Genomic DNA, 25,832 nt, shown 5'->3' with positions numbered 1-25,832 from the left:
TATCCTCTGAAACGTACGCAATCTTGTGCCGCCGTACACTGTTATTGCTCTTGTCGGCTAAGCGTTTCCATTAATCTCGAAGATTATCGCCCACAATGTGCGGGATGTGATGGTCCGGGGCGTGAGTGCATGGGCGTGGATATAGCTCCCCAGCCCTGAGAGCCATCGCTTCGGGTACGAGACCACAAAACGAATGAGTTTGAGCCTTGAATGGGTGATAAAAAATCATAGCTCAGAACACGAAGATATGTAGGGCTGGCTGGTTGGCAGCCAGACCCGTTTTTCTATGGTTTTGTTCGTTCGAGGTTAGCATACACATTCTTGTGCTAGGCTGTGGCTGGTAGTGCGGTTCGGTTGAAATGGAAAGAATTGACCTTTTTATGTAAAAAGGGTGGAGGAGATCGCTCGTTGGTTGGTTGCAAAGAAAAATAATAAAAGGAAGCAAAACTATTTTATTCGCTTCGATATATATAGAGCATCTTTCCGGTAGCTTTCTGAAAGTGGAATTGGGGCCTGCTGGAGGGCGTGGGCAGAGGATAAGTCATAATAAAAACTTTCGAATATGGATCCAATGAAAGAACAAGACTGTTGAACAAATTGTGAGGCTAGACGAGTGTAACACAGCAAATGCTGCAAGAAATATGAAGAGTTCTTAAAAATGTCTTGATGAAGCAAAACATACAAGGCATTGTTCCAATGTTATAAAATAAGAATAATTTGAATCTAGTATATTCTTGCAGTCGAGTGTATCATCGATCGAGTTAATTTCTTATTTTTGTTGAATTCAAAATAAAATATTCCAAACTGTTGTATGTTTAGTTGAATGCAGTAATACTTACACTCATCGTGATCCTTGGCGGTGACGGTGAGCACAGTATGCTGTATATCTTCGTTTTCATCAACCTCCGCCTCGTAAAGCGCTTTGTCAAAGTACGGTGGGTTGTCATTCTTGTCAGCAATGCCGATACGGATGAACTTGGTGACTGTGAAAAAAGAAGAGATAAAATAAAATGTAAGTAAATTGAAGAAAATCAATTAATTAGTAATAAATCGCATCGTTAATGACCACCTGCAAGATTGACAAAACGAACACTAATGATGACAATTATACAATACACGGGGTACATTCAGACCCAGAACTAAACCCATAAATCATTGTGCCCTTGAATGCAATGCAATTGGCTTATGATGTATGGAATGTACATCCTCTCCTACATCCGGCACTGATAACAATAAACATTCCCTAGATGCATACTCTATCGGAATTCCGTTTTTATGGCGTAGACCAGCAGGCCAGACTGCAGAGCACTGCTATCAGAGATCCATTTCAGCGACATTCCCATAACTCATCTACACATTATATGGGCGCGAGGTGCAGCCACCGGAAACAACTGTAAACATCGTCGTAGCGACACGCTTTCGAAACAGCTCTGGACAGTACAGTACAAGGCCACCAACACCGGTTCATTTTTGTTTCAATGTTTCACCATACAATTTTGTCTCCCGCTCAGTAGTTCAGCCGAGCTGGTCGTTAACCACAGGAACAGTGGTGGTAGCTTATTTTAACGATCTGTCACACCGGCAAACGGTTCGTCCAGTCGCACAGCCCACGGAGTGGCGCACGTGAGTGAATGAAGATTTTTAGACAACCGGTCTATATGTGTGTGTGTCTTTTTGTGTGTAGTGTGTGGCGTGAATTTACGAGAATGTAGTAGTGGGTGTGTGTGTGTGTGTGAGTAAGGCTGTATAAAATTGCATTCAAATTTAGAAAGCAGTGACATGCAGCACCACAGGCGCATGATACCAAAAACTGTGGGACATTTTCGGTGCACAATCTGTTCACTCCACCGGAAGGGCCTTACTGTATCAGTAGTTGCAGCAACAAAAAGAGAAAAGATCCTATACCCACCGAGTTCTCGTGAGCGCCACCCAAAAGAACCACTATTTGACGGGACACCACAGGCTCGGTTGGGGGGGCAGCAGGTACAATAAAATGTTTTATTTAGTTAAGCCATTTCCTTTCCCCTTACCCTGGTCCATGCACCATCGGTCGTCGGACTGAGAAGAGTCTAAAAACCCGGAAGTTCTGCAAATGGATGTACTGAGTTGGGCGCGCGAACGAGTAGACTATATTATTCTCATTACCATAATGACTCCTCCTGGGTTTATGCAAAAAGGGGTGATGTTGGGAGACGGGTGGTAGATTAATCTGCCTCCCTGGTCACACCGCTAACGCAAGTCTGTAGAATGCAGGGATGAATTTTCGGAAACAATTTCATCCGCATGCACAGTGCGCGAGATGGTGGTCGTTCGCCGAATGTAACTACCGAACGATGTCAACGCCGACACTGTGGTGTGCACGGAGGCTTGCCTCGTTTTGGCACCGGCGTTAATCCCCAGGAATGTGGCTTTGCACCGCACCGGCCAGTGACGATGGCGGTGAAGCGTAAAATTACATTCCTCCATAATTAGATGATGCAACGCGAACGCGCAATGGACGTGAGCGTGCGGCTCTGGGACTCTTTGCAACGCCCTTTCTCTCGCTCTCTTTCACTGCAGCTGTCAACGTGTGCATAGAAGCGTGCCGTCGTGAGAGAAACGCTCAGAGTCATGGCCGGGCAGGTTGGGCGCTGGGCACGCTGCATAATTTGTACGTGCTGCTGTGTTATGCGGCCAGCCGGCCCTGGACTGTGAGATGAAATTAGTTGAAATTTCAAAGCGATATGCCACCATCATATTGTCGGTAGCTAATAATTGACTACAGTGTAGCGTTTATTTATTTTTTTAATGCTGGAATTTTGATAAAACGATTTACGGGTAGGAGAATTGAGTGTATGCTGGTGGCAACAAGAAGCGTCAAATTTGAATAGATTGCAGCATAGGATTAGTTTTTGGGAATGTTCTTTTTTTCTTGTAGGAAAACCATGTTTCGTTCCGGGTGCTATTATTCACAACCCTTCAGTGCTTCTTTCCCGCACACAAAAAAACGACCCCTATTTGTACGACTTTGATTAACCCATTCACCTATTGAAGATGGCAGGTATCGATTACCCGGTACCCGGGGAGATAGAGGAAGAGGACTGCATTGAATCATGCCGTCGGTTCCGACAATGAGATCCTATTCCAACGTACGGAAAGCTTCAATTTCAAAGCAATCGATTGGGATTGGATTTATCAACTGATTCCTTTTCCTGAAATGGATGCGCAAAAAAAAGGCCAGGTTCTATGTACGCGCGACCAAGGCTGTGAAGCACGGCAATCACTCACGTACACGCATTTAATTTTTTGCTCCGAAATTTCGAAACCAATAGGCTGGTAGGCGCTATCTACAGCCAACACCTTCGCTAGTCCATCACACACAGGCTGTGTTATGGTTCGCAGGATCCCCACAACTAGCACCACCAGTATGCCCACGAATCGGTAGCAAGTTTGAAAAGGATGAAGATAGCATTCACTGAAATTCATGCTACCCCTTTTTTCTGCCAATCTAAGGTAAAATTCACTATTGAGACACTGTAAGTTTCCGAAATGGTTGAAAAATGATTGAAGTTTCAGATAGGTAAGGAACGATTTTTTTCTTGCTATTTTGTCCCTCTTGTTTGTTTTGAGACAGTTCACTAAAGGTTATCGTGTAGTTCTCTCGATATATGTACACGAAACATACAGATGAGCTTGGATAGTTGATTGGAAAGTTTGAAGTTTAGATTGAAATCCACATCAGCGGGTGTGCGGTAGAAGAGAAGGAATTTCCGAGAGCTCGTTTCTTCGGCGCGTGACTAATCCAGACCAGACGGTGAATTGCAGGACAAACATTTGATCCCACCTCCCGTTAGCTCGCTGCACCAATTTCCCCCGTCGTTCAATCGTTTTGCGGTGAAAATTTGCCACACTCTCGGGCATCCCACCGGCTGCAGGAACTGGCAGGTGTGTGCGAGAGCATCACGCAACAAATGTGCGTCAATATGTTATCGCAAGCTGCTCTCTCTCTCCACGTGTTCGGCACCGGAACAGGGGGAAGGATATCGAATTTTTGCTTTCCCATGTGTCGTTCACTGGCTTCCATGGTAGAAATGTATTGAAGTGCGTGTGGGCTGCGGCCCGTAATCAAAGCAGTAAATATGTGTAACACCTGTGTCAGAAACTTTGCTTATATACATTCACTACCATCGCGCTTGCGGCTGTTTTCATTCCGCATTCAAAAGAAGTTTATTCAATTTAAAAATGAAATGTGTGCCCGGTGAGTGGCTCTTACGACGAGGCGAAAGCAAAGCGTGATTTCTTTCAATGCATATCAATGAACCTACGCAAAGCACAGCATGGCTGGAAGCTATTCGCTGCTGAAGTTGAAGTGGTAGCAGATTGATCACAATATTTGGCCCAACACACACTGGCACGAGCTGAGATAATAGCAGCGGGTGGGTGAGCTGCTTTAAATAAACAAATGTTTATGATCCCACACACCATCCGGGGTGGAAAAAACAATCAAAGAAATTTGATGAAAATTGATCGGTGAAAACAGATTTAACGATGGTCTTTTTTCCAGCAGCACTTTTGCTGGAACATGTATAGAATGTTTGAGATCAAGGTAAAATACTGATCGACCGGTACCGCTCAAAGCCAATTACTTTAATTTCATCATCAACGCGAAAATTGTTTATTTGCCACTTACTTTGCCGGTAAGGGATTTTGTTGTGTTTGTCGCCATTCATTCAATGAACACTCCAAACACGCTCTGTAGATCCGCTTGGAGTACCGTGAACGATTTGATTAAATTGAGTTTGTTTTAAATGCTTCTTTTGCTTCCGCCAAGTCACACTAAATCGGCCGTAAGTATGAATGGGCTTAAGCAGCTTTTAATTTGTTGTGAGAAACAATGCAAAATGATTAATATTTAAATTAGAACTAAAGGATTCATTTTTCATTAGCAATGTTTCAGACAATTTGCTGTTTTCTATTTAAAGAAAACAAGCAGATATTTCAGTTTGTCAGTCAGACAATATTCATCATCCGGATTGTATCCATTTGACAGTTGCGGTTCGCCATATTGGATTTCACCATTTGTGTTAAAAAACATGTATTTTAAAATGGATTATTTTTTTTCTGCTTGAATTTTTATAATCGGAGAACCGAACAGAGAAGGAGCCATACGAATTTTACAACGTAATTTGTAGCAGATAATTTAAAAAAGCATCATCGAGTTTGTTGAAAGATCGAACAAAACTGAGATCTACAATAATACGAAAAACTGCACTGGAATTGACCTTTACAAGCAATTGGTTTAAATAATCCCTTTGATCGTGATAGTGTGATGCCGCTGTTCGAATCTCTTCAGAAAACTCACACCGGTTTTTTGCTCCAACCCACGAATCGACAGAATAATTGGATTGGTGCTGTTGTATGTGTGGTGACCGATTCGTTAGCCAACAGTTAGCTCGATCAGCGCTGCCACCAATAGCGCAACACAATTCAATGATTGGCGTATACTTTTTGTTTTCATTTCAGCGCAAAAAAAAAAAACGAAACGGAAATGTGACAAATTCGACATCCAACACATCGCACACGTTGCCAGAGCCTCGGTTTGCTGTTTGATCTTTGACTGCTTACTGCTGCCGGTCTAATAAACTATTTGCCACGGCACAATCAAACAGAAACACACTCTCGAAGGACTCTTGCAATACAGAACACTGTACCAGGGGCGATTTTTTTTGTTATTAAATTATCGTTCTATGGCTGTACACTCCGGTTTGTTTCGATTTGCTCGGTGTGGTTTTCGGTCAAACGGAAGCTAGACTTTCGCTTAATCGGAAATGTATTTCCGCGGACGAGTGCATGGTGTGGTGACGTATTGGAGCTGCAGCACACACTGCAGCCGACTGCGCTAGCCACTAAATTGTGCTAACTGTATAGATTTCATGCAAAGGGTACAAATAGAGAGGGGGAAACAAACCGGAACATGCCTGGAACCCACCACATATAAACAGGGAAAGCTCACACGACAGCGCATCGTGTTTCAGATCGGAAGGTGGACATTTGTGAGCAAATTGTTTGTAGTGACTGTATAAAAACAATGCTGCACTAAAAGACTAACAAACGCGTTCGTATGTGTGACAAGAAGCCAGCTAAAACAAAGTAAAGCTAAAGCAAGAATACGAAGCGTTTACACATCGATAGAAGTTTTCGAAGGACACTAGTTCTGATTGGCGGGAAATGTGTGTTGAGGACTATTTGTACAGCATCAAATCTCCCTCTCTCGTTTACTCCTGCTCAACTTGAAATCTGATTCCGATAGCGACCGGAAACTGGCAAAGGGAATGGCATCAGCTTCCTCCTTCTCATTTCCAGAAAATTCCCGACCGGAACTTATTTGGGAGCTGCGCTTTGGTCCACCGCCAGCCAGCATGCAGTGATTGTGTGAGTGATTGTTAGCAAATAATGGTGCAGCGGTACCCGTTTGTTTTGAGGTGACACATTCCCACCCGGCCGGAAGTGCACACTGGGGAGCCAACCTTTCGCTACCAGGGATGTGTAACTGGTGCAACACAATCACAAAAAGCATGTACCGTGGTTTGCTTCCCTTTGGAGCACACACACACACACACACACACACACACACACACACACACACACCCACTAGTGCAGGGGCATTGGATAACTGAAAGTGAGGGTGGCTGAAAGGGAGTTTGACGGTTCTAGTTTACAGTGTGTGAGTGGTGACCGCACGAAATTTGCAGCACCGGATGTAAATGATGGACTGAAAGTGGTTTCGATGGCGCTGCTGAATGGCATCGAAGGTGCCCATGGTCACCATGCTGACTACTGCTAGTGACGCTGGTGATGGCGATGATGATGATGATCGAAGAGGGAAATGAGCTTAGAACAGATGTGTATATGGGGGAGAAGCGTGTTGAATGTGAAAAACGATTCACAACTACTATATGCTACCTCTTGCCAGCAGCGCTTGGAATGAACAGCATTAGCACAAAGTTTTCATCATAACCACATCTTTTTTACCTTCTGCAGTCCCTACGTATGCGGGATGAAGACAGAACAAGTTGACGCATAATTTTGTCGCTCACTTACTCGCTTTCCCTCCGCCGGGTGTAAACCACACCTCATCAAACAACGGTTAGTGCTGGTTAAACTGTGCATATGCTATTTTCTCTGTTTACGATTTGTTTGCCAAGGTGTGGTGAATCGTATCAAAGTTTTCCCGGGCAATAGGGCAGTAGAGTGTTGAATAGTTTCAATTTCAAAGCCAAATGCAAATATTTGTTAACTAACAGTATGGTTCGTGTTTGAATGATTGCATGATTGTTCCCATTACACTAATGAAAAGCTCACGTGACGATTACTATACTACAAAAAATTGCACAAAATTTTCCATTTATGGTTGTATTACATTGTTTAAGTAGAAGCTAGAGCATAGATACTTAAAACGGGCTACGTATTCATTACTGATAACCGCAAAAAGAACATAATTATTTTGACCATGACTAGCCAAATCTCACACTCCTAGGCAGCAGATAACAACAGTATGCGTTCTGCTTTGCTCCTACACTTTCAAAAGCACGCTGAGAGAATATCCTCGGGACATCGATGCTTTACAGTAACTTTTATGTCGCTTCTTTCAGCATTTTAATGAGCAGCGGGTAAAGAATTTCCTCTTGAAAGATGTTACAAGAAAGCTTGTAAAATAATAACTTTACAGCGTGCGAGCGAAAGAACGGATCTGAAACGAGAGATACGCAACATAAAAAAAGCCACGCGGAATGTACACAACAATTTACTGGTTCTTCAAAATCCTAACTTTAACGGGTTGACGGTCCCCCGTCCTGGGGCGTTTCATGTGCTGGTTCTTCCCTTCACGCAGTGAATTTCAGTGAATTTCAAGCTAGCAAAACCGTACCTTCACCTTCCTCAACAACGCAACAAGAAGCGCAATTCAAAGTTTTATGATAACACACAGGCACACACACACATTGTGTATGATACCCGCATATGTGTGCCTGCCGCGTAGTCCCTAGCCGACGCAATGCAGCCAACCATATCTTGCCTGCGTCCTATGCCACCCTTCATATTAACTGCTTCTCTTTACTCCCATTCACCCACGCTTTGCAAACACTCTCATTCGCATGATAAAAAGAAGCAAATAAGTTTAGAGGAATTTTAGAACGAAAAAAAAAACAATCCTCTACTCCCTTTCTTATGTTTCGACGCGCATAAAAAAGTACACGGAGGTAGCTTTCCCTCGGGTTACGGAGTCTGATTAGAATATTCGGCAAGTCACTCAGCTTGATACGGTGGTGCCGGAGGACCTATTGGAGCTCTTCCCGGGGTTTGAAATGAATCACTTAATATGTATGGCCTCACAAATGGCTGCCTGAATGGTGTGGCGGCAGTGGGTTATGGATGAAAATTAATTTTTCTCACAAAATAACCATCTCATGCACCTTTTCTTCCTTTGCCCTTGTTGATTGTCTGTTTGATTCGATGTAACGAGTGTATGGAAAGCACGCAACGTTATGCCTCCCCGAAGGTGGTGAAAAGTTGTACCCGCAAACATGCTATTCCACTCGAAGGAATACTACATTAAGCACCGTACGTACACGTCTGCGTGCCCATTCACGGAATGTATTGTATAAATATTTACAATGTGCCAATGTGGCTCCTCTAATCTTCGCTACTTCAACTAAACAAGGCGCACGCACGGACAACGAAACTTTACCATATACACCATGTGTGAGTGTGTGAGTGAGTGAACTCCGGTTACCGTAGTGAAAAGCATAAAACTTTAAGCAATCTGCCTCCGCAGGGGAATTTGCTTGGAGAGATGTCGTGCGTGAAGCGTCCGGTGGCGTTGATGATATGCAAATGATTCGAACCCCCGCTTGTGGTGTCATTCGAATTCCGAGCATAAAACGCACTGTTGCGACCATAACGATGATCCTTAACTCCCCCCGGCAAGGGGTAGAAAACACAGCCACCGCCGCTTGGGACCTGCCAGTGCTCAAACCTGCAGAAGCAGTGTGGTGACAGTGTGGTTAAGCAACGATGGAGAGTGTTTTCCTATTTTCTTCCACTTTACGATCGTGAAGACCAAGACTTTGGTCGGTCACAAGTAAGAAGAAGAAAACAAGATAAATAAATATAAAAGGGGTATGGCGCTCGTTGAGAACGGATACGTGAGCGGTCGTGTGGGGTTAGTTATGGGTTTCGAAGTGGCAAGAAATAAAGTCAACAAAAAAGCTAGCATAATAATCGGACTTCCACACCCACTGCGACTGTGCTCGCGCTTGGATGGATTGTGGTTTGAGGATGGGTGGCTTAGTACACACCCTTGTAGAGCCACAATGGCCAGGTTTTTTTTCTTCTTCTCTCGTTTCGTTTGAGAATTGTGCCACACATTTCACCACCAGCAGACGCACATATAAGATGCCATTTTACTCTAAGTTCGCTCTCGTTCGCTCGAAAGCGCTCCGCTTCCTGGCCGAATATTTCAAACGGTACCGCGCGGCACAACACACAGAAGCCACCACATCCGGAAAGGTTAACAGAAGCTGTTGTTCGAGTGCTCGAGATGCTGCTATAAAATTTATAGTCCTTCCTGTTCCGTTCTACACCACCTCTAGAAGCATCGAGAAGCCCATGAATTACCACCGCTACGGTCCTTTTTGCCGGTCGAAGAGCGAAAGAGAGGTCGAAATAAACAACAACAACAACTACAACAGCCATACAACCATTTTCCAACTCGCTCATACATGTGTAGCGTTTGCTTGGAACGAAATTACTGCGATAAAGCAGTGCACAGAAGAAAGCATAACGCACGTAGGTGCGGGTAAAAGGATGCTGCTAAGCAGCTGCAGCCGTTCGCTGACGATAGACGGGGAGACCGGGGAGCTGCGAAAGGCAAGGCAAAATTGCACCAGACGTTGTTCGCGAGGCGGTCCCGGATGGGTCTTTTCTGAATCGTTTCGAATCCTTTGCCTTTGGTTCCGTGCCTGCATGACAAACCCGGCATGACCCCCGTACCGCAAGGGCTGAAAGCCCAACACAGATTGTGTTTTATGCCGGGTCGTTACAATCAAAAACATTTACATAAAACTTAGATGCTCTGGTCGTGCGATAAAAATAAAAACTACATCTCCGCCGTCATCTATGTCACTCGAATTGGTGGTTAAATAAAACATTTATGGTAAGTTATGCTGTGTGTGTGTACAGGCGCCTGGATGGATATGGGGCGTCCGTCATCGGCAGAAGTGGTTGGAGGAATGTTGATACACGTGCGGTAATGTGCTGGCTGTAGCAACTTCGTACTTAGCGGATTGGTTACAAGCATGGTACTTGCCAGTATGTTAATGTCACATAATGTCTGGTTAAATTGCATTTTGTTAGCATGCGATGGTTTAGTTGGATTTAAATAAGCATGAACACGAGCATGATAGTCGCACTCGAAACAGTAGCGATTGATATGCTTTCCATTTACTGGAGGTGATGTCTACAGTTACATAAGATTCAACTTTTTGCAAACATTACATGGATGTGATTTTATCATTAATGATGTTAACATACGTTAATGTGGGACTGGAACTAAGATGTAGTATGCTCGGACCTTTTTATGGCTGTAATATGTCATGGTTTAGTCAAGTTATACTACTCGAAGAACAATATTGCATGCTTAATGAAACACAGTAGGAAGAGCTCTTTTGAAAAGTCAAAAGCACACACTCCTCGCAAAGATTTAAAACCCCATCTTTTCAAACGTCATTTTTATGATAAACAAGCTAACCATTGATTGTAAAACAATCATTCTCATAGCACAAAATTAAATAGACACACTCATTTAGTACAAAGAAACCCAGTTTACTTGTTCCTGCGAAGCTTCATTTTCTTCAACATGAAAATTCTGCCACGCTGTGCATTCCGGTACGCTGTGTATGCCAACCCAAACACTCAGCATCGCACAGCATCATTTTCTTCTAAATTATCCTCAATAAATATCTGTCTGCCGCTCGTGCGTACTTTAGCCTCCCTTTCCCGACGGAGCAGGAAATAAATTAAGAAACTATTGCCGCCAAAGATAGACCAAAAAGCCAGCAATTCATTCCACTGTGCCACCGCTCGGTACCGGATATCCTATACACCGTCGTTTCGCGTTTGGCAATAACACCATTCGGCACCGTTTCGTCGTTTCGCGGCATCTTTAGTGAGCAAAACAAAAAAAGTTATAAAAAAAACTAAAAACTTTCAACTAACGGCCATACACAGCGCAGCAAGTGTGCAGAATCAATAACATCAAACAGCCACAATGCTGCCACAATGTTTGCTCAATGATTGTACAGAGAAGGGAAGAGGGTATTGGCTGGAGGAACAAAAACCAAACCAGGCAACACATAATCCGGTGCCATAAATTGTACCACAAACAGATACACACACACGTAGGACAACAGTTGCTACCGCAAAGGAATATTGCGCCATAGACACACACACACACACAATGATCGTGCGTTCACAATTCGGTGGATGAAAAATGGGCCGCGTTTTCACGTTATTGAATTGGCTGCCACCGGGATGTGGTGTGTGTATGTGTGGTTAGATTTTTTTTGGCAAACAGAGAACGCGCACTAGAACGCATTTGGTCAGCGACGGGTGGTACCATTTCCCGCTACTGCGGGGAAAAAAACTCTACAACCAGCACTGTATGCACTACTTCGCCTCAACGCTTTCGCGACTGCTGTTAGGGGTAGTGGCTGAATATCGCCCTCCCCTCACAGCCAGACGAGACCAAAGATTTTCTTTTCCGATAGCACTGATAAAATAACCGCAAGCCCGCGAGCGCTAAAGAAAAATGGGCCAAAGGCAGCGTGTTGTCGCGAGCGCACGCTTAGCACAGTTTATATACCACACACCGACCGGAACCACTTCATCGATGTCTTCACCAGCGCCAGAAGGCAATCGTTTTGCATCGCAGGCAAAAGGCTTCCAGCAACAAATAGACAAACAACAGAATTTTTTCTAGCTTCCTTCAGTTTCTTCTTCGCTGACTGCAAGCTGCGGCAAGGATCAATATCACACCAAACCAGAAGCTAACGATAATTTATTACCCTTCATGTGGTGGGCGCGAGCGCGATTTTGCGCGAGCACAATATTCCCGGAGAAGGGGCCGGATGCTACTGTCACGCCATTGATGCGGTAAAGTGTTTTGTATTGGTGTGCCTTGTCGCATCGTTCATTCGGGTGAGTAGGTAGAAGGTAGCTGTGTTTTATTTATACACTTGTCTCAGATTCAGTCTTGTTGTTTTTTTTTTGCACGATGATAATTTATGACCCTCCAGGATCATCGGCTGGTGTGAAAGAATATTGCTTCTGGTGGGCAATGGCATTGTCGTGGGTAATATGTCAACCTCCAAAAGCAGCCTTATGACTTGGGTTCAGTACGAAAAAATGTTAGTAACTAGTTAGTTACAAGGTACGGGGTAAAAATGTACACCACAGAAACTAAAATTAAACGAACAAACTTTTTTCCCATTTCAGTCAAATGAAATATTCATAAGCGTGCGCTCCCTTGGTTCGTCACAACACGGATACTCCACCAACCGACAACAAAAAAACAAGCAAACCAGACACGACCGCAAAACCCGGAACTATCTCTTGTCCTTACACCACCGTATCCATTAGTGTCATCCTTCATGTGAGGTGTTAATTTTATATATCCCCACATGATGATACAAACCGCCCGCGTAAGAGAGTATCTCGAGAGCGAGAACGTTGCTTCCATACTGGACATGCTACCGGTCCACATAGACATTGCCGCAAATCGACGGGCACACAAATCCTGGCTAAGTTCGTTGGCGCTCTGCCTCCCGTGGAACAAGGCATAGGCGGCAGGAAGTTTTAGCACAAAATTTATGACAAACCATTAAACCGATCGGCTACCCACTTAACGCCCGGCCGGTAAAAGAGTGGTGTGCCGTTTTTAGCATCAAAATGATCTGCAGCAAGCGGAACCAGCAAGTGTGTATGTGCAAGCGGAGGACTGGTGGGGCTGAGATTTAGTACACCTTTAGCACGAAACGGCCTCTAACCGGCCTCCAGCACTAACCCACCAAGTGCAACTTGGTTTTAGCCACCCACTAGCCACGCTCTATCGCTAAACTTTCCAAATAACCCTTCCTTTTTATATTCTTCCCTTCGCTGCGTAAACACCTAGCATCGTGAGAGTCCAGCAGAACGTGGGCAACGCTAGCGTTCGTCTCTATCGCATTTTGGCATCGGCATTCGGCCAATCGCTCACAAGCCGAGTGCGGTTTCCAGAAGGAAGAGAAAGTCCGACCGTTGGGCTGGAAAGCCGGACAAGTTGGACTTGCTAATGGAAATGTAAATTGGTTCCGAATTGAAACCTATATATGGAGGAAGCATATTAATTTGCAGCAATTTATCGTTATCGAGTGAGGAGGAGAGAGTGCGACCAAGGGAGCAAGTCCAGGACCTCCAGCGGGCGTCCAAAGTTCCGAAAGTTTGAATGTCCGCGCTAAAGTTGGACCTTGCGGACGTGGTTCGACTATCGATGGGCAACACACGCGCCGATGGTGCCAGTGCTGCATATCGTTTTCCGAGCACGAGGATTATTTAAAGGCGATTTCACTATTCCGATGCGTAGCGATGGTGAGATATTTTTGGATGGATTACGGTTGCCTTGGGGACGCCGTTTGCGATAGCAAACACATTCACCATTCGGGATGGATGGAAATTTGTGAGATAAGCGGGAACATTAAATTTCAAAGTGGCCTCATCTTTTTTCCACCTCGACTCAACGGTTATTCAATGGTACTCCTTCTTTAGAACCAACACATAAGGGGACACACAGCCATACAATCACACCAACCAAGCGACTCTCGCAACTGAACAAGCGCTTGTAAGCTCATGACAAATATCCTGAGGGAAGCTAAAGAAGCTTCAGCGTAAGTCTCTCAACCGCTACCGCAGTACTGTGTACTTTGCGGTACAGTATTGTTTTCCTCAAATGCACAAACTTTAGGTACATATACACTGCGGTAGAATGTACCTTAGCCATGCCGGCCAGAGCAAACATCATCTCCGAGACATTGCACATAACTGTGTGAGACCCGTGTTTCTGATGGGCGAAAGTTTACTTTGTTAAATAGTGTTCCGGTGCTGGTGGGGCTTAACTAAATATTTTGTCTCACAAATGGTAATGCAAACCGCAAACGGTTGCATTGGTCCCCGGGGAACAGGAACGAAGACGATGCTATAGCATCGTGGCAAAGGCTAACAAGGCAATCGATGTTATATTTCCTGCAAAATGCTACAAGCTACAGTGCACAGCCACTGTTTGACAATTTGAACCACCGCTCAGTCGTCAGCACAGTCGTACCCGTGACATTTGCGTGGCACGAAACTTACCGTTGGAAATTCAATTAGCTTCCACAACTTGTGGAAACATATTCCTCACGGTGAACGAAAGAATAAAAAAAAATCTGACAAACAAACAAAACGCGAAACGAACACGGAATTAAGTTGCACGGTTGAAACATGAGACACAATTGTTGAATACGAAATTGTGATCAGCGGTACCGAGTGCTTCGACTTTTCCTCGCGAATTTTACACCACAAACTATTTGCACACTAGGTTGTGAACTATTTGCATTCTTTTTTTCGTTCTGTGATGCACACTGCTTTCCAATCAAAATTGCACTCAAATTAGACGTGAGGCAGAGAGAGTAAAGGTAAATTGAATCGTGCAATCAGCATTGAATGTTCCTCCAATAATAGGCATAAGTTTCCATCGAATAAAGACGATGGCAACGACAAAACTCGACAAAAAGCAACAACGAATAGTACGACAGAGTTGCTGTGGACGAAATCCACTCTATGGTCCATTGATCTGGGAATCAAAGCGCAATTTGGTTCGGTTCATTGCCGATGCAATGCAAGCTTTGGTATTGCTTGTGCAGAAAGCGAACAAAAGCAGGGTTGGATGGCTGAGGTTGGCGATGGTGATAAAGTAGCGATACAACCCTTGATAGTGCTACCATGTTTTCCCTCACTCTCTCTCTCTCTTTCCCTCTTTCTCATATAGTTTTCTGTTCGTAAAAACTGAAAAATACTACCTCAAGCCCTTAGCCTGGGTGCTCTGGGGACAATATACACCTAATCGCAGCCGACACATTGAAAATTTCCTCCAGGAGTAAAGCAGGTTTGCCCCCCCGTCAGCCACGAAAAACTCACCCACTCCTGTCGTCTAACCGCCCGATAGGTTGTTGAAATTTTGTCGGTGCTTCACTCTCTTTAATGAAATTTCTCATTCGTTCGATGATAAATCACGACCGAAAACGTGACTTATTAGCTGCACCCCGAAGCGGGTCCGAGGCTGCAGGAAAACATGAAAGCAGAATCCGAATTGAATGAAAACGAGATGTAGGCGATGATGGTGGGAGTGGAGAACCGCCCCCAAAAATGGGAGGTTGAAATCCTACGACAGCAAAGAAGCTGCGGAGAGGATGGTGCCATTTTTCGATCTTGCTTAATAATGGTGAACCATACACGGGGAGCATTTCAAAAGGCAGCAGGCAACTAGTGGGCATGCAGCGCACAGTACGAACACTGATGGAGATGGATTGGCATCGTTTGGCAGCACCTCTGTCCTTGGGCTACGGAATGGTAGCAGTTAGCAGAAATTCTTCAAAAGCTTGCAACGCTGTTTATTGAGCGCCGTTCACGATACACTTTTTATAACCGCTAGCGATCATGTCCACTACACCGTCCGTTTTTAAGGGAGCGAGTTCTTTGCGGGTCGGCTGTGACATGAAATATTGTTCTGGATGCTGTGATACACTTACGACCTATCGCGCGCCATTCCTGAATTCCTATCGTTGGGTGTTAAAAGCCTGACACGGATACAGATATGCTGCCGATGACGACTTTCCGCATACAATGTTTGCTTCGAGGCTGGAACTGAGTGACGGACTAGTCAACCAGTGACCAAAATGGAGAGTTGATTGACGGTTCAAAGCAGTGAGGTTCCGGTTGGTTCTGGCTCAATGCCTACGGGTAGTGCGGCTACGTTGGATGCACGCACTGCACGGAAGGCTTTAGGACCAACAAAGGGAAGCTACGTCGTGTTTGTTATGCCTTTTCATTGGAAAACATGCAGCTAATTTATCTACCTTCATTCTACTGGGAAATACAAACAAGCTATGAAACTGTCATGATTCATCGTTTCTGCAAAGTTTGTTTTAATACCTTGGATTTCTGAGAGGTGTATGCGCAATCTGTAATGATGTTGCATTTAAGCATACAAGGTATAATGTAGCAATTAACGGAATTTCATTACATAATTTTATGTAATTATGTGAATGAATTTGTACAAAGACTTTCGTGCGAAACAAATGAAATGCGAATAAAAATTTAAATTCATGTGAAATTATTGTTATTAACATTATTATGATTGAAATTATTTTTCCTGTTTCTTGTTTCATCTAAATACATGATTCCAACTAAAGCAATAGGTAAAAAGAAAAATTCATTATAAAAGATATAATCGTTAACGCCTATTACAACAGATAAGAAAAAAGCGCATTCCCTCATTAGAAAGTGATTCGAAAGTAGTACAACAAAATGTCTGCTGATTTCTGCAGTCAGAATAGCATATGCAATTGTTATTTCTAGTATTTTATGTTTCAAGTTCAGTATCTATCTAGGTATTAGCAAACATTCTGTGATGTTAGGAATGAATGGGAATTAATTAACAGCGGTACATCATTCCATGAGCTACATGCATTGGTGTCCCTTTGATGTGAATGGTAGCGACATGTTCAGAAATCTGATACTTTATTTGCAATTTAACTGCTAAGCGGAGATATATTTTATACAGAATCTTTCATTATTGCTCCTCACACTGATTGCACGAAATGGCTCGCCCGAGAGAGCTTCTATTTCTTTCGAAACATATGTAATTCAACAAGGGTGTAGCCGGGCAGTTTGTGGTTGTGCAATTTCAACACTATCAAGCTCGATTGCAGGCTATCTTTAGCCTAGTGAAAATAGTGAAAATGGAACCACAGCCTGAATTTCCGTGAATAAATGCAAAACTTTGCTAGCCCATCTCAGTTTACTTCTAGTTTGCATGGTTTATAATTCCTTCAGCATGAGGATTGGGCGAAAAACGCCCGACGAGGGCAGCTCGGAATCTCTCGTCTCCCTATTTTACTAATGAGAGTTTAGCATATTCCACAGTGTAAGTAGCGCTGTTGTGCGTCATCTTCTAATTTACAGCTTCTCACGTCTTTCGATTGCGCTCGCCTACCAAAGTAGTGCGGTTTACGTGGTTGGTAACGAACACGGCATTTAACAGTGCTGTGTGTGAGCGAAACGTGAGCAGGAACTGGTGTTGGTGCCTTCACCCCACGCTCAGACCATCGGGCGGAAATTGAGTGTGAAAAGTTTTACAATTTGTTACCGCAAGAGCAAGTGTTGCGGCGCCAAGAGGATGAGTGTCTCGAAACTTCATATCAATCTCCGCTTGGTGCGGACGAACCTCTGGCCAACCCCGATGAAGCAGGGCAAGTGCACAGTCTACTGAGTAAAGGGAAATTTTATCTGATAAAACTACTTCCTCTTCCTACCGAGCTGTGACAGCCGGATGAAACTGCTGTACCCGTGGTGCAGAGAATATGTGACGGGTGTGTTGAAAATATGGCCAATAAGTGATACTTCTCCCTGACTGGCAGTCTTTTTTGCTTAGTGAAAGTTTTTCCCACTCAACAATGACGGCAACTGGTTGGAAGTCGAGCGAGTCACTAAAAAGTGTCAAATATGGGCTTGAGATTGGACATTGTTGAGGAACCACTTCTCGCTGATGGCTAAACAAGGGAAGGCGGCAGCAAACTTTCCCTTTTGCGCCGGACTTGTTCACTAAGGAACAAAATTTTTCGTCATTCTTGAAGTCACTGTGGCCACTTGAGACATGCAAAATATTCGGAGAACATCCAGTATCGGAGAGCTCTTCGTTAGAACAAATCGTTTGAAAAGTGTTACCCTAGAAATGTGGAAGATGTTCAATTTCAACTGAACTTAACACGATAGCCTTTTTATTCCAATAGTAAAAAGTGTTAGTACCAGCAGCTTGGGGTAAGGGAAATGTGACTGAGTTTATCGCTTATACTTCGTAATTCTCTTTATGATGATTGTCAAACTTTACAGTTAGTACTCGGCTGTATTTTATCCAATTATTACTTTATGCCTATCTTCTACAGTTTTCTTTGCTTTAGTTTTAAAAGGATTACCGAGGGTAACATGTACATACTTCCTTTTAGATACTTTTAGATATGTACATACTTCCTATTAAATATTGTACATAGAGTAATGTTTTATATGAAAATGTATATTGAAAACGTATGTATAGTAGTAAATCAATGGATTTAAAGGCGTTTAATGTAATAGTTCAATGTTTCATTTAACTCATTCTCACTCACGCTACATGATTTAAACCGTGTAAGTCTCGATTACCTTAAATGGGAGCTAAAACGAACACGTTAAAGGACAATAGGTAACTCAATATTAAGACCTGAAGGCTAATTTGTTGACATGTTTATGACAGAAAAAGGTATTAAATTTAAATAATAGATCACACAACACATAATTAAACACAAAATAAAAGATAGCACAAAAACACAATGCCAGTCGAAAGGAAACATAAAAAGACCGAATAATTTATCAGTACGGAACCCATGTACAATTCTGTATAAACTTTAACCACACAAATAATCCTCCAGGCATCCGACACAAAGCTGGGTTGGATGGTAAAGCACGAACAACAAACGCCAAAAAGCAAGTTCCACCTTCAGTGAACCATCTTTCCTGCAGCTGTTTCAACTCTGGTAGGTTAACATATTTTTTACACACTGTTTAACCTTAACTTTGGTTTTCGAATCAACACAAACAAACCCATTACACACAGAAGGGCGAACACCGTCGTGAGCACCGAGATTGCATGTAATCGGACTAATTCGATCGAAAACAATCGCCCCTAGGAACGGAGGACTACGGTAGACAAAAGGGGTTTCATTTTGAGAACGAAAACTAGCAAACTGGCGGCACCGGAGCTAGTTCCGAGTATCCATTGTGTGGTACTGGTTGGCAGCAAAAATATTCACGCTGTAGATATTCTGACGATTAAATAACTTTATATAACAGCTTCTTCATGGGTACCGTCCGTAAGATAAGCATTGGTAACAATTTTGCCGTTGCTATTCACTCGATAACATTGTAACACATCTAGCGGCTTCACAGCGAAACTTGCTACATCGCTGTTTGAATGGTTGATTGGTATAAAGGATATTATTAAAACGGATAAAACTACGTTCGGGCCTGGAAGGCGAATCTTTTGATAGCAAAAACTTAGGACCGAAATGTCGAAAGTACATGTTCTAACAAGACACTCTTCGTGCGTATATTCGGTTATGTTATACTGAAAAATATTGTAAACAAAATAGAACTTTGGCGCAATATGAATGATCAGTTAAGTTTGTTAAAGCAACGAGTTTCACAACACTTTCCATGCTCTAAACGTAGTACTATAGTCATATAATACAATTGAAAATAAAATAAAAATGGAACAAATTGTCATATTCTATCTGCCAATGGATAGAATCATAATCTGATTCAGAGAATCAGATCCAGAAAATTTCAAGACATTTTAAACATTATTATAAACATAATTACGGCATTATAAAACGCAAGGTAAAAATGAATAAGTATGACTATCCATTTCAAATTGTAAACCGAAATGCTTGTTATTCAGGCAAGCAGTTTATGTACAACCGATGATGGACCACACATATCCGATAATGGAGACGCCTGGTTGTTAGGAACTGCGATGAAATATGCGGCAAGCAGGTGGCTAGTTTTATCGGCGTAGAACTTTTGTCTATCGTCTATTTAAATGTATAGATTGTCTGATTGGCGATCCGTTTAAACTAACGAAGTGGAGATGTATGCACAGTACAGTAGATATGCTATTTTCATTTGCTTCTTAATACGAAAAATGTATTGCGTTGATGGTTTCGTCAGCAGTTCTGGCTTTAAAGAACATCGTACATGTGATTTTACATGAGTATTGTGGCGAGTTTTTCTAAGCATTACCACCACAGCTATGCGGGTGGAGGAATTGGAAACAGAGAGAAATATCGTTGTATACGTATGAAGGAATACTTATTACACGAGCTAGCTTTCGGATACTTTATATGGGGGGAATATATTTCGGTACTCTCGTATGTGGAAAAACACAATAAAGGGTTTTCTCTACCGTCATTCGATATTTTTCATTTTGTTGTTTTCCATGGAGCCGCCTGGTTGTAAATGTAAATGAGCGAAGGGAAGTAAGTACTATGGGGGGCTTATCCATTTTCCACTAATAATTCTTCACGGTTTTCACAGGCATTATTTTTAAATGCTCCAATATTAAAATATTGTAAGATAAACTACGAGTAAAATAATTTATATCTTCCAAACATTTTCTGTTTCCTTCGACATGTATTGAGTATATTTGACAAAATAAAAACTATCATGGAAACATCAAGTTGGTATCAAGAATTTAAGAAGCTATAATTCGCTATAATTTTTATAATGATAATTAGCCATAAACTGGACGTTAATGTTACGCGTATTTTAAACAAATATGTGTCCGAAGTTCTTTTTTTTATTTAAGACAAAAGGTTGCATATCGTAGAGTAGTAATTTTATTGACATATTTAACTACCATTAAATCCTGCGTTTCAAATAAACAGCACTACCAGTGCTATATAAAGTGTTCAGGTTAGTTAAAATCAGCAGATTCAAAATTCAAACTCGCCACGCAATGATCGCCTTGTTTCCGTCATCAGGTAGCAGCATTTGAACAAACTCCACCGGCGCTTGGCGGAATAACGGCGCTTGGCGTAAAGCACAATGCACTTCGTACACTGCTCCATGCAAAAGGAACGATACCTGGCAGAATCAGCACAATTCGCCGTGTTTGTCATTTGCATTGCAAATGTTATGATAATTGTCTTGTCGACATCACTGTCAACGGTGGGCTGGTAAGGGAAGTGCAGAGGAGAGCGACGAGAAGAAACGCACCGCTTACCGCCGTAATCGTTGTATAGACGATGGTTTGCTTAGAGAAAGTTTTGCACAAGGTTTGAAACGTTTACAACGACAGGTCAGACCCATAGAGAACGGCATGGGGCACATCTGCAAGATTACAAGGTAGTCACACACCGCTTGACACTAACAAACTGAATAGAATGAAAACTAAACTTTCAACAAACAGCGTTTGATAAATCCGCTGCAAAAGCAACAACCGAAAAACGTGAAACAACTTTACCTAGATACGTGCTATTCGTGAGTACCCAGAATATTTTGAGTGGGTCTACCATCACTTCTACCAGATAGCCGTGCAGCCACTGTAACGAGGCACAGAAGCCGAATAGTAGCGCTATAAGAATCACTAGTCACCAACAAGCACTGTACTCCGATAGTGGTGACACTTCTTGTACGATTGACACAGGCCCGTTGCTGTGGGAGTGGTGTTGCAGGCAAAGAACGTGATAGCTCTCGTTTGGGAAGATCCCCACCGAATCGGCAGCCTTTGCTCGATGGGATAAACACAGTGACGACGGGTTGAACGGTAGTACCGCGTAGAGAAATATGACCGGAAGTAGACACGTGGGAACACTTTTCATCGCAGAACGGATGTCGCTAACGGCCAACGAAAAACGCTCTTTTGCGACAAATATTTATCCAAGAACACATACAAAACTTCACACTGCAAACTATTGCACGAAAAAAATATAAAACAGTGGTGAAGATGGAATGCTATATTTATAGCACTTGAATTATTTCATTTATATTCACTGATAACACCATTATGCGTGGGACTTGAGACAGCATTTAAATCACCAGTATGGCTTTAAAAACATCGTGAACCGATACCAATATTTACGACGCATCTACGAACATTCCGGTACACAAACATTACATTTTCAACACACCGTTCCAAAAACGACCGAACGCGCGCGCGTTTCTGAAACAACTGCCGAACTGCTGGATCCAAGAAGCTCCCGAAAGCTTTCGGTTCGGGATCTCATTTAGAGCACAACACCTTACCCAATTCTTGGCCTACGCTCAAGGAGTGAGTTACCCCGGTTTCGAACGTAGAGTCTGGGTCATTGGGCCACAAGGGCAACGGGTGCTACCGTGCAACTAGAGTCATCCACTCTATGGCATCGAAAGGTTAACTGAGTACCAAAACAATCGGCACTCACCATGCTCTCACACCCGAATGCGCAGTAAATTCACGGCCACACGACACACCGGCCACTCACTGCTGGTGGCACACATTCACATTCTTTTCCCAGGCTCAGGTCTCCAGCTCTCATGCAATTCTTCTTTGATGGTAATTAAATTGTCAGCTAGCCGTGTACAGCAACCGGTCGCCCCACGATGAAAGGTGAATTAGATGCCTGAACGTGCATATCTCGTTTGTGAGTTCGTGTTTTTCTTTAGCTTTATCTCAACAACTATGCTTTGAGTGAATTCACTTTCGCTGGATCTAAATTTATTTTTATTCTGAAGTTTGTTCAGTGCACAGGTAGAAAACGAACACAGCTCAAATGACCTTTGCTATTGTATAAACTCTTCCGGAGGGCACTGCTGCGGTTCCTAAGAAAGGGTTGCATTTTCTTGGAGAATGTTTAATCAACGAAAGTTAAACTTTTCTCAAACAATGCTCTAGTGATGCTTGTCATCTATTGATCAAAATGTTCATTCTCCTTTCCTGTGCTTTAAAAAGGACAGTGGTGTTAGTTCTTTCTACATCTTTGCTGTAGGCTTACGGCTATCTTTAGCAACAGTGGTGTTTTGTCAGAAGGGATTACGGGTTTTGCTTTAGTATATAAAAAAAAACTTAACTTAAAAAACTTTAAAAATCGTATGAATTACTGTTACTGCATTACTTAGGAAAGTTATGACAATATATGTGAAGAGATAAGAGATAAAAACCAATGTCAATAGACTATGCCAAAATTTATGCAGAGTGAGGGTAAATGGTATCTCTAATAAATTATTTTCAATTCAAACAGGTAAGCAACTATAAACGCATTCTTCAATTTCTCTTTTACATTAATTGTAACCGAATCGTAACAAAAACTACCAGTATCCCATTATACATAGTCAGCGACGAGAATGTGTAACAGGTAGCATCACTGCTGTTTGCTTCTTCTGTTCATTCTGTCTTTAATAATGATTTTAACGTTCGTACGAGTTCCCTTAGAATTCTTTTCGATTCGTACATACGTACTTGTGCTCGCCCGTCATCGTGTCTGTCTGGAGTGTTAGCTAATAAACTCTGCTATCTGGCAACGAGGAGGTTGGTGGATGGGTAGGCAACAAGAAGAGTGACAGCAAACCAGTGCACCGGGAGAGCTTCTCTTTCTCCATTTGAAAATGAATTCTCAGCGTAGAAGAAGTCGTTAGCTTCTCGGAACGTAGCTGCTCTACGTAGAGTGCACCATCGAAGCGGTGTTGCTTTCTGCACAATACGTCTGTTCTTTCGTTGGGTTGCACTAGCTGGAACCGGCATGTGTTTTGTAGCATGAGGTAGGGATGGCGGTTCGATTCATTCGTCTGCAGGATATGTCAATTTATCGAATTGTGTGGTAAAGATAATCGTTGTCAGTGAAGCTGCCGTCGACAAACCGGGTGCACACGAGAAGTCTTGAAGGTAAAGAAAACGGAATGAGCCGACTTTCTCCTTTTCGCTGCTAGCGACAACAGCAACGGTACAGAGCAAATGCAATCCAATTTCCTTCATTGTGTCCGAAAGGGCGGACGGGGTGCAGAGTCCGTTAAAAAAGGGCACTGGAGAAGCAAAAGCAGCTAGATTAAGACCCAGGTTTTGCTAACGTGTGCGCAAGGAGCATCTTTTCCATTCAGCCAGGTGATGTGCTCACACAGAACATCAGCAGCAGGGGGGATAGAGCTTTAACCGATTATCCCATAAGAGGGATGTGATCGGTACGGAAAATCGAGGAAATATAAAAGAAGCAAAAAAGAAGGCAGACAATAGAAGCTTATTTTAAACGATTGTGAAGCAAATTGAAAAGTAACGAATTCAATAATGCACCAGTTACATTCACTCGGTTCATCTCATTCACCACAATTTAAAGCTTCATTCTTTATTAAGCAATCGAAATTAGGTACAATCAGACAAACGATGATTATGTTTAAATCGATTTGGATTTCTCGGATTTATTTCTAGCATCGCTTTGCAAGAAGATTGTTTATTATGTACTGTATCGTCTTAGATTGTTTCGCAGGTAATAATACGAACAGTACGAAGTGTTGCGTGGGTCGAAATTTGTTTCTAAGAGTTGACCGAGTTTCTTATACTAAATCATATCCATACCTGTCTGGTTGCTTTACTCTTAAGAAAATAAAACAAAACTCATTAATGAATTGCAATGAAAACATTCAAAGAGAAACCCCGTAGCAGCATCAATCATTTAAGTAAACAAACATAATTTCATTTCCGCACTCTACCACCTTGCCAACTAGCTCTTAAAAGTGGTCCCTTGCTTCGGTGGAAGAAGTTTTCCGAGAAATAACACATTTAATTTGTTTACTGCTGATTAACTCTCTCTATTTACATTATTTGGCTTGCATATTAAAACTCATTTCACCTTGTAATTTCAAAAAGCGAGATTTAATGAAGCTTTTACTTCCTTGAGTTTTTATTTGTAGTATCTTCCAAACCATCTAGTTCAACACACTTAAACGTGAATTTAAATTTTAATGAGCTAGAGCAACAGCTGACAATCGTAGGACTCAACAACATCCTCGTCTTGTGATCAACTATCGAATAGACCTCGCTGGCCAATACACATGACTAAGTATCTTGTTATGGGTAAAACAATAATTCAGCCTAACCCATCAAGTGCTTGGAAACCTAGTCACAATACAGCTCATCGTTAGGAACACAGTGTTCAAAGTAAATAAAAATATAGTTCAATGGGAAGCACACAAATTTGGACGTTTTTGTGATGGAAACATTTGAGAACACAATTTTGCTAACAGCAAGGTAAAGCAGAGTGTATAAGCGGTTCGTTCACTGTTCATCACGTAACTTTAAGGGAAACAAAGCGGACAGAAAGATGGAGTGTAGCTTTTACCTAGGAGCACCGTCGGTATTGCCTACATTATCCCAGCAACAGCCGCCATCTACCTGATGATTTTAATTAAACCATCTCCGTACACCCCTGTTTGCCCCAGTAAACTTGTAGAACGTTGTAATGGTGAGTTAAGAAAATTGACCCACAACAAAAAATCTAAGGGACTATTTTTTCATTCTTTCTCTCAGCTTTCATTATGACCTTCCCACTTCGAGCACTCCCTCTCGTGTCGGCTATTAATGCCACTGTTTATTAGTAAAACCTAATCGAGGCTAAAGATTGTTGCACAGTGTTATGGAACACACTTAAACATGAGACACGTTGTTTACAGTCTTCTAGCTGGCTTAATGAGGATGTCTATTTGGCATTGTGTGAATTGCATTAGGAAGGAAGTTTTATATTGTACAGGAAAGGAGTTGACTAAAATGTTCTTTAAAATTTTAAGTGAATAATTCAAGACGCACAACACGAGCGACGTGACTGGCTTTGCCAACGAGCTTAACTACTTTTGAAGCCATATTGGCCTGGCTCATCGACATGATTGATTTCATTAGGATTATCTCGCAATGATCTACTGAACATAATGAACGAGAGAGAATATTTATC

At 42.5% G+C, this 25,832-nt stretch overlaps 1 protein-coding gene across 17 annotated transcripts in view; it reads right to left on the bottom strand.

The window, feature by feature from the left end:
* Positions 1–25,832, bottom strand: part of LOC120959188 (neural-cadherin) — a 258,035-nt gene that overhangs the window by 72,855 nt on the left and 159,348 nt on the right. For 16 of the 17 annotated variants that reach the window (XM_049609863.1, XM_049609875.1, XM_049609874.1 and 13 more), the window contains exon 13: positions 840–983. In XM_049609863.1, coding sequence (XP_049465820.1) covers positions 840–983 — 144 coding nt within the window. Of the gene's footprint in view, positions 1–839; positions 984–21,382; positions 22,080–25,832 lie in introns of those variants that run through there. The other variant, XM_040382415.2, reaches the window with a different exon arrangement.

This window comes from Anopheles coluzzii, chromosome 3 (genome assembly GCF_943734685.1).
Source record: "Anopheles coluzzii chromosome 3, AcolN3, whole genome shotgun sequence".
Taxonomy (NCBI): domain Eukaryota; kingdom Metazoa; phylum Arthropoda; class Insecta; order Diptera; family Culicidae; genus Anopheles; species Anopheles coluzzii.
This window is presented reverse-complemented; position numbering and strand designations above follow the sequence as displayed.